General features: G+C 42.7%; 1 protein-coding gene across 2 annotated transcripts in view; it reads left to right on the top strand.

Moving 5' to 3' along the window:
* Nucleotides 1-693: 693 nt before the first annotated feature.
* The window catches only part of LOC310650287 (sacsin-like), a 28,675-nt gene continuing 19,466 nt past the window's right edge, over nt 694-9,902 (top strand). Inside the window, exons 1-5 of one of the 2 annotated variants that reach the window (XM_083379137.1) lie at nt 694-856; nt 3,240-3,270; nt 4,878-4,965; nt 6,669-6,780; nt 8,729-8,875. In XM_083379137.1, coding sequence (XP_083235263.1) covers nt 3,248-3,270; nt 4,878-4,965; nt 6,669-6,780; nt 8,729-8,875 — 370 coding nt within the window. In that variant the 5' untranslated portion in view covers nt 694-856; nt 3,240-3,247. Of the gene's footprint in view, nt 861-3,239; nt 3,271-4,877; nt 4,966-6,668; nt 6,781-8,728; nt 8,876-9,902 lie in introns of both variants that reach the window. The other variant, XM_083379136.1, reaches the window with a different exon arrangement.

Below are 9,902 nucleotides of genomic sequence, written 5' to 3'. Positions count from 1 at the left end.
TGGCACTGCAAATTTGACACCCCTGACTTAGACTTACATACCACTTCACAATGTTTTACAGCCCTAAGCAGTTTACAGAATCCCCATATTGCCCCCATCAAGCTGGGTCCTCCCTTTACCCACCTCTGAAGGATGGAATGAACCAGTAAGGAATGAACTGCCTTTCAGAATAAATTATTTTATTTTTTATTGATTAAATTTGTTTGCCGCCCATCTCGCCGCAGTGCGACTCTTTCCATCTTCTCTAAAAGTTTTACTTCAGCACGTTGTTGTGTGAATGCAGCATGTAGTAGCTCCCAGGGCGTTCCCAACCTCATGCCAGCCAATCAAGATGTTTCAGCGATGGACAGATCTGGCTTTGGGGTCTGGTCAAGATAAAACCCGAACACGCAGGTTGGTTTTAGGACGCTTCTGGATGGGTGAGGTTTCCCAGCGGAAAGTCTCCTCCTGAACAGAACCGCACTTTGGGGCTTGCAATGCTTTACACATACCTACCTACTTAGGAGTAACTCCCACTTAAGTCCCTGAAGCTTACACCTTGAGTAAAGAAGCCGTGGGCATTCCGCTCAAGCAGGAGTCCAGCCCTCCGTGCTTTCCCCTGAAGAAAACAAGCCTTCGCCCCAGATTTTACAGCTCTCGGCCACCTCTGTGACCTTCTCGCTCTCACTTCCCATTCTCCTCCGCCGCCAGGATCACTTTCGGTTTCGATTTCCCCGGGAGGAAAGGCAGCCGGCTATTAAAGCGCATGCAGACGCCTCCGCTGCCGGCACTCTGCTGATCGGGCGGAGAAGGCGTGGAGCAGCCATTTGCATCTTTTCCTCTGGAGAAGCGACAGCCTGAAGACCGGGAGTGGCGCGTAGGTATTGATGGGGACCAGCGTGCCTGGTTTTCGGGGGGCGGGGAGGGGAGGTAAAGAGAAAAGGGGGGTAGAAGGGTTCAAAAAAGCAGGGCAGGATGCGATCCAGCCCATAGGATCCCATCTCCCCGTTACTTCAATCCGAGAATACGATCCTAGCTCTGGATCGCTCGATCGGAACAGTTTGGGGAGCATCGCTTCGGGCAGAAACTTGGCACAGGACTTTATGGGTTCTTTTAATTTCTAGAAGGTAATCACTTAAAAAAAGCGAATTAGAAAAAAAACACCCAACAATAAATAGCCTTGCTCTACAGCGAAGCGAAGGGGATCCGTATTTCGGGAATTTCTGTGTCTCCGCTCGATTTTAGGGATCTCATTATTTGCTGGATCTGAAAAATCCAGTTTGAGAGAGGAGGGAGAGGATTGCGACGGAGCAGATTTTGGCCGGCTGAATCACCTGCCTAATGGCGAATGAATTGATTCCAGATGGTGTGTCTTAAGTTTCGTTTTTGATCCATAAATGTCAGCGGGTTAATGGCCTTAAAAGTTAAAAGCTTGAAAGATAGTTTAGATTTGAGACAGAAATGGATTCCTCCTCTCAGATCGTTTCCAGCTTTCCTAAAAATTGACTTGTGCCAGATTTGCAGGGTGGCAATGGATCAGCTCCCTTGGATTCATCCTGGAATTAATTTGCACTGAGTTCAAATTAATTGGTTTGATTACAGTTGCAAGAAAAAGTATGTGAACCCTTTGGGATTACATGGAGTTTTGCATGAATTGGCCATAAAATGTGCTCTAAATATCATGTAAGTCACAATAGAAAAACACAGTCTGCTTAAAATAATACTACACAAACATTAGCTGTTGTCATGTTTTAATTGAACATAAGATGGAAACATTCACAGTGCAGGGTGGAAAAAGTACGTGAACCCCTAGCCTAATGACTTCTCCAAGAGCTAATTGGAGCCAGGAGTGAGCCAAACTTGACTCCAACCAGTGTGATGATATTGGATGTGTTGCTGACAGCTGTCCTGCCCTTTAAAAACACACACCTGTTTTGGGTTTACTGGTCTCAAGAAGCACTGTCTGATGTGAACCATACCTCGCAGAAAAGAGCTCTCAGAAGACCTACGATCAAGAATTGTTGACTTGCATGAAGCTGGAAAGGGTTACAAAAGTATCTCCAAAAGCCTTGATGTTCCACGGTAAGACAGACTGTCTACAAATGGAGAAAGTTTAGCACTGTTGCTACTCTCCCTAGGCGTGGTCATCCTGTAAAAATGACTGCAAGAGCACAGTGCATAATGCTTAATGAGGTAAAGAAGAATCCTAGAGTGTCAGCTAAAGACCTACAGAAATCTCTGGCACATGCTAACATTTTTGTTGACACATCTACAATAAGGAAAACATTAAACAAGAATAGAGTACCTGGGAGGATACCACGGAGGAAGCCATTGCTGTCCAAAAAAAATATTGCAGCACATTTGAAGTTTGCAAAAGAGCACCTGGATGTTCCACAGCACTACTGGCAAAATATACTGTGGACAGATGAAACAAAAATTGAGTTGTTTGGGAAAAACACACAACACTATGTGTGGAGAAATAAAGGCACAGCACACCAACATCAAAACCTCATCCCCACTGTAAAACATGGCGGAGGGAGCATCATGGTTTGGGGCTGCTTTGCTGCCTCAGGGCCTGGACGGATTGTTGTCATTGATGGGAAAATGAATTCCAGAGTTTATCAGGACAATTTGCAGGAAAACATATGACCATCTGTCTGCCAACTGAAGCTCCGCAGAGGATGGGTGATGCAACAGGACAATGACCCAAAGCATACAAGTAATTGAACAAAACAATGGCTTCAACAGAACAGAATACGCCTTCTGGAGTGGCCCAGTCAGAGTCCTGACCTCAACCCGATTGAAATGCTGTGGCATGACCTTAAGAGAGCGATTCACACCAGACATCCCAAGAATATTGCTACACTGAAACAGTTTTGTGCAGAGGAGTGGTCCAAAATTACTCCAGATCATTGTGCAGGTCTGATCTGCAACTACAGGAAACGTTTGGTTGAGGTTATTGCTGCCAAAGGACGGTCAACCAGTTATTAAGTCCAAAGGTTCACATACTTTTTCCACCCTGCACTGTGAATGTTTCCATCTTATGTTCAATTAAAACATGACAACAGCTAATGTTTGTGTAGTATTATTTTAAGCAGACTGTGTTTTTCTATTGTTGTGACTTACATGACGTTTAGAGCACATTTTATGGCCAATTCATTCAAAACTCCACATAATCCCAAAGGGTTCACATAGTTTTTCTTGCAACTGTATGTTATGCCTGTATTTCATTTTTATACATTTTTTTCTTATTCCTGCAGGTTGAAGAATGTCTCAAAAGGAGAAGAAAAAGTAAGGATTTGTGTGTGTGTGTTTGTGTGTGAGAGAGAAGGCAGAAGGATTATGGCTGGGGATTGTGAAAATGGCAATCCCAACCAAATGAGAGCAGGTGTAATGGTTGAAACATTGAACTACAGTAGAGTGTTTACATCAATGCACAGCTTGTGCATGTTTGTCCGTGCATACAGAGTTGCATATAACTTTCCAAGAGACACATGAACGTGACATTATATTCCCATAAAGGAGATGTGTGATGTACATGCACACACACACTTGGGGAGGAAGGCTTCAGATCCCAGCTTATCCTCAGCACAAGCTGGGATAGTGAAATAGTTGGAGTAGGAGCAAGGAGAGAGAGCCGGGTTATTTAGTAAGTATATTTGGGGCAGATATAATAATATTCAAAGCACTTTTTCAGTGTGTGTCCAGCTATAGTAGCTAATATTACCTTCTATTCAATTAAATATTATAATTTGGCAATAGAGGGCCACTGGAGGCCATGCCCAAGGCTTATGAGAAATCAGACTGAATTGTCCCACAGATCATAGGTCCATTTGATCAATTTATTTATCAAATTTAGAGAGGGCCCATCTCACTCCTAATCCCTTTGTTCCAGCCTTGGAATCGCCTTGTGCGAACATGGGCTGAGAGAGAAATGGTGATGGGCTAAATGTGGCCAGAATATGATTTGTTATTGGCTTAATGTGTTGTATGAATACAACCGTGTAAACCAGAGCTATTAAATCTATGTGGTAAAACTTGCCTGCTGTGCAGTGAAGAAAACTGTTTATTGACAGAGCCAGTAATTTAAAATTTAAATCTGTGGGTAATTTCTGGACAAAATTTTAATTGTGAATTATCTTCCCTGGGTCGTATAATTTTATGGGGTGTTGTATTTGTACAGGTAGTCTTCAACTTAAGGACTACAATTGGGACCAGCATTTTTCTTACTGTGCAAGGCAGTTGTTAAATGAGTCATATCCAATTTAATAACCTTTTTTGCCACAGTTGTTACGCAAGTCACTGCAGTTGTTAACTGATCACGCCTTCATTAAGCAAATCCCGCTTCCCCCTTTGGCTTTGCTTATTGGAGGCTGGATGGGAAAGCTGCAAATAGCACTATGATGTACATGTTTGTTGCAGGTGCATGAATTTTTAATCATATGGTAGTAGGGATCCTGCAAAGTGTGTAAGTGCAAGGATGGGTCCCAAGTCACATTTTACAGTGACGTTGTAACTTTGAATGATTGCTAAATGAATGGCTGTAAGTCAAGAACTGCCTGTATCATCCTGTCTTCTTGTACTTCTGGCTTTTTTTAAGGCAGGATCCCTCCCCCTCCTCCCCAGCCCCCTTAGAAACAATGACTGAAAACCTGGCATCCTCAAGATGTTACTAAACTGCAGGTCCCAGTGTTTCTCCCCCCCCCCCCCCACACACAGAATTGACAGCAGTAAAAGAAGTTTAGAACTATTGTTTCTTGTAACTTCTGCAAGGTCACAAACTCCCGTTCTGGTGTTAGATAGATGGAGTAGCTACACAATGTATCTGAACAGGCGTTGCTGGAAGTTGGCTATTAGAAGGTCCTTATGCCCTGTATTGAAGTTTGTCTGTCTTTCAGGAAGGGCTTTCGGCAGAAACCGCCTCCCATCCTCAAGTATTTGCAGGGTATCCTTCGCAAATACCCAGATGGAGGGCAGATATTAAAGGTGGGTTTGTAAGAGTTAAACACTGGATTTTTTTTGTCTTTGGAAATATTGACATAGGAATAGACTCTAGCTGCTTTGCTTGTTTCTTCATTCATTGATTCATTAATTCATCACATTTATATAGCTGCTTATCATATTACATTTTGTTGCAAGGAACATGGTTCTTAATTTGAGAATATTGCACATTTTATCAGCAATATCTAAGGAGCAGTTTTGTTTTCTACATGAACTAAAAGTAAGGAAAATGTGTGTGTATCCATGCATACACATCCTGTATAAAAAATCAGAACTTTTTGTTTAAAAAAGATATACGAACATAAGTAACTAGCTTGATGGTAATTTAGGTAATCTGGATAACTTGGGACTGCTGAGTAAACATACATAATTATCTCTTTTAATCTATGTATTATTTCAACTTACCTTATAAAATTATTTGGAAACTATTGAGGGAATGAAATGCATATGAAGAAGGGGTGGGCAGACTCCTGAAAATTGTACATTTTGTTTACACCAGGAATTCTGGGATTTTAGAACTGTTGGGTTCTTCATGCTAAAGGAAATGTTGACAACTACAGTTCCCACCCTCAACACTGTAGGGAAATTTGGTGTTTTGGGGATGGAAGCCATTTGTGTTAGATATAGTTTCATATACCTATTTCATTTAATCATATAATAATGTACAGGTAGACCCAACCCACTATCTTCTTCATTCCTTAGAAGTGCTGAACAATAACTTTACAACCAATAACCACTTTTACAATCTTTACAGCATTTTCATTCACATGATCACCATTATAATCAGTATGCATTATCCTGACCTGTTTTTCTCCCTTCCCCTTGAGAATTGGAGAGGAAGGGATTACAAGAGAGTAAGCAGACACACAAAGAATACATGGGTCTGTGTAGTCCTGAGCACCATCATATTGCATTTAGTGCATATTAACTATTGTGTGCCTGCTTACTCTCTTGTAATCCCTTCCTATCCAATGAATGTAAATACAAACATTAATTCTCTTGTTGCTACTCATCCCAGCACTAGATGAGCATTCCAGAGAATAGGGAGTGTCTGTACACGAGTAAATACACTTACATGTCAACTGAGCCTTGGTGGAGCAGTGGGCTAATGCCTCCTTAAGTAACACCAGCTGCCTGCAATTAGTGCAGGTTCGCATCCCACCAGGCTCAAGGTTGACTCAGCCTTCCATCCTTCCGAGGTAGGTAAAATGAGGTCCCAGATTGTTGGGGGCAATAAGCTGACTTAGTAATAATGCCGCTTGGGGGGGGGGGCGAAAGCCCTAATAAAGCAGGCATATACATAGAATGAAGGCTATTGCTAAGCACATTGATTTGTGCTTAGATTGTAAGCCGCCCTGAGTCTTCGGAGAAGGGCGGGATATAAATGGGATTAAAATAATAAAATAATAATAATAAAAAACTGCACATTTAGTCATTTGTGTGTATCACAGTGAGGAACTCTTGCGGATTGAAACTGAAGGGAGATGGAGAGATGAGGACTAAAACCTTGCAAAGGAAGTCCCAGGAAATCCCAAGTCCTTTGGCAGAGAGTCAGGGAGGGATAGCTAGCACTTCATCTCTGATGAGCTTTAAAGGATGGTGTATCTGTAAAGGCACAGCTTACTTAATGTTTGTTGGCTTTGGCGTCTACCTGAATCTGCCCTCTGATTTTCTGCTTCTTCTCAAAGGAGCTGATCCAGAATGCAGATGACGCGGGTGCTGAAGAGGTGATTTTACTCTATGATGAACGGAGTTTTGGAACACAAAGTCTTTTCTCCGATGGACTGGCAAGCACCCAAGGTAGAGAGCAAGACATGCGGAGGACTAAAAGCTGCTCACCTTCACCCAGAAATAATTCCAGCTGTCAATTGAGGGGGTGGGGTGGGCTGATGGTGGAGATCTGTGTTGTGTGGCTTGGGATGCAAAATCCTGAGACACAGGCCTATAATGATCCATATATTAACTGACAGAATGAAAACTGGATATATGAATAGCACAGGGAGATTGCATTATTAATGGGATTTAAGGAATGTTTTTCCATTTCTGTTACGTGTACACTGGACAACAGGGGGCCCTGCACTTTGCAGGCAGCCGGGCCTGTTACCCCGTTTGATTTGATGCTATCCTCCCTTCTTAGAAATAAAGAAATTACATTTTTAAAAGCCTCCTATGTTAGAGACAGTCCTCGACTAATTTGAGCCCAAAATTTCTATTGCTGAGCGAGACAGTTGTTAAATGAGTTTTGCCCCATTTTACAACTTTGTTTTTTTTCCAAATGCTGAAACGTTAGTTCTGCGATTTGCATCACAGCAGCCCAAGGGAGTGTGGGGCATAGGTTGTTTTTCCATTAGCAAGAACTCTTTCTCCACTTTGTCCTCTGGAGGCTGGCTTCCTAAGTGGCCTTGCCAGTAAATCTTTTTAGAACACAGCCACGGGCCAGCAAGGAAAGAGCCTTTCCCCAGCGTAGGAGCTGGCAGAAAAGAATGATGATGTAAAGTGATGAGGATGTCTGCAACCCATATTCTGCCTACACAGTGAATCCAAATAGGGGGTTCTGTCCTCAAATGCAGAAAGGGGTGGGGGGGGAAGACCTCATTTGGCATCAGTTCCTGGCCACAGAAGACTGGATCTTCTATTAGTTTTCAGATTCCAGGAAGCTGGTGAGATTAGAGGTCTGCCAGCAAGGATTCATTCTTGGCTTACTTCTGCTGCTTTTGGTCAGTTTCCCGTTCACACGGTGTCATCGCTTCCTGGGATCAGGGAAATGGCTACAAAAGAGCCATTCTCCCTTCTGGGGAGGAAAAAAAAAGGGGGGGGGAGCAGGAGTTCCTGTTTTTCCAGCACCAAAAAGACCACCACCCCACACCCAGTATAGAGGTTGCTGTAATGCAGGGGTGGGGAACGATGACCCTTTTATGACTTGTGGACTTCAATTCCCAGAATTCCTGAGCCCCTCTGTTAAGGAATTTGTTGTGCAGAGGTCTCCTTGTGCTACCAAAGAGTTGCACAGACAAGGAAGGGCACTGAGAGCAGTAAGAGTCACACACAGGAGTACACTGAGTTGTAAAAGCAAAAAGTATTTTACTTTGAGGGTGGTGTAAAAACAAAAAATGCACAGTCAAAAATAAACAGTCCAGGTCATACACAATAGCAACAGTCCAAGGAGTAATCCAAACTACAAAGTCTTCTTACCGGTCCAGAGGTCAATACACAGTTCAGGTTTACAACAGTAGTAAACCATCAGCAGAGCAAAAACAGTAATAGTAGAGATCAGTGAATTCAGAGAGAGAGAGAAGCTACGTTCCTAGCTTCCTCTTATGGCCATGAGAACACTTACACACCCATTGGCCAATTAACTTCTTAAAGTCATAACATTATGGTTAATATATTTTCAACCCAACATTGTAGGCTAACACCATATGCCTAACACCCTCTATGCTTGCTCAGGAATTCTGGAAGCCGAAGTCCAAAAGTCATAAAAGGGGCCATCGTTCCCCACCTTTGCTGCAATGGAATGCACGGGTGACCTTGGGAAAAGACCAGAGCGAGCCTGCCTAGGAAACAATTGGATAAGAGGGGCAGGAGCCTTCAGTCCCTTTAGGAGTTGCAGGAAGAAACTGAGGAAGGACCTGACTTAATGGATCAAGCAGTTAAAAGTGGCGGGTGGGAAGACTGTACTTTTGGACGACACTGTAATCCCTCATGTTAAAAAAAGGAATATATGTTAGTCCACGTTTTTCTCTCTTAGGACCTGCACTTCTGGCTTACAATAATGGCATTTTCTCTGAGGATGACTGGGAGGGGATCAAAAGTCCCGGCATCAGTCATAAGGAAGATGATCCATCTACAGTTGGTAGATTCGGCTTAGGCTTCAATTCTGTCTACCATATTACTGGTGAGTAGCTCTGCACGTCTTGATTTAGGAGACAGCAAATCTCAAAACCGACACACATTTCTGAAAACATTTCTTGGGCATAGTTTTTCCTTTTACCGCCACTGCCCAAATTCTGAAGTGTTTCAAGAAAAAGGACTTTTGCGCTTCGTATATATGAAATCCAGCAAGACACATCCCAGGTATTTTAGATAAGGGAGGAGTTGCTTTTTTGTCCAAAGTATCCTAATGTTTAGCTTCACACATTGCCTTAGGTTAAAACCAAACAATCACACTGTGCCGCCTGATTTATCAACTGTGGCTTATCATTTATTGATTTGTGCAAATCCAGCAAATTGTAATGTACTGTGAATGTAATAACTGTGGTTTAGCGCAATAAGGTTTGTACAGGGCACTAAGCCTTAATGGGATTTGTCTGGTCTGATTTAGCCCGAAGGAATGACTGTTAGAACGTAATGCGATATGTGAGCATCTAGCAACGTGAAGATACTCTGGAACGGTGTTGCTCAACCTTGTCAATTATAAGATGTGTGGATTTCAATTCCCAGAATTCTGGGAGTTGAAGTCCACACATCTTAAAATTGCGAAGGTTGGGAAACACTGCTGCAGAGTGAAATTCAGCTCTGCTGAGTGCATTTGCTCTTTGCTTAGCAACTATCCAATAATAGTTGCCCTTTGCCATTCCCTGCCATTTTCAACTTTGTTTTACACAATATTGTTTAGGTTTAGGTTTTATTTAATTTGTATACCGCCCTTCTCCCTAGGGACTCAGGGCGGTTCACAGGGCATATATAAATAACAATACAAAAGTTAAAAAAGATTAAACCAATGCCCAGTTAAAAAAAACAATAATACAATACTAAGAACAACAATTTAAAACCCATATTCCCCCATCAGGCCAGACCAGCTAATTCAAATAAGTGGGTCTTCAGGCCGCGACGGAAGGTTCGGAGGTCTGATGACATCCGGAGCTCCACCGGCAGTTCATTCCATAATGCCGGAGCGCCCACAGAGAAGGCCCTCCCCCTGG

This window comes from Vipera ursinii (assembly GCF_947247035.1).
Source record: "Vipera ursinii genome assembly, chromosome: Z".
Classification (NCBI taxonomy): Eukaryota; Metazoa; Chordata; class Lepidosauria; order Squamata; family Viperidae; genus Vipera; species Vipera ursinii.
The sequence above is the reverse complement of the archived record's forward strand: the minus strand, read 5'-3'. Positions and strand labels throughout refer to the sequence as shown.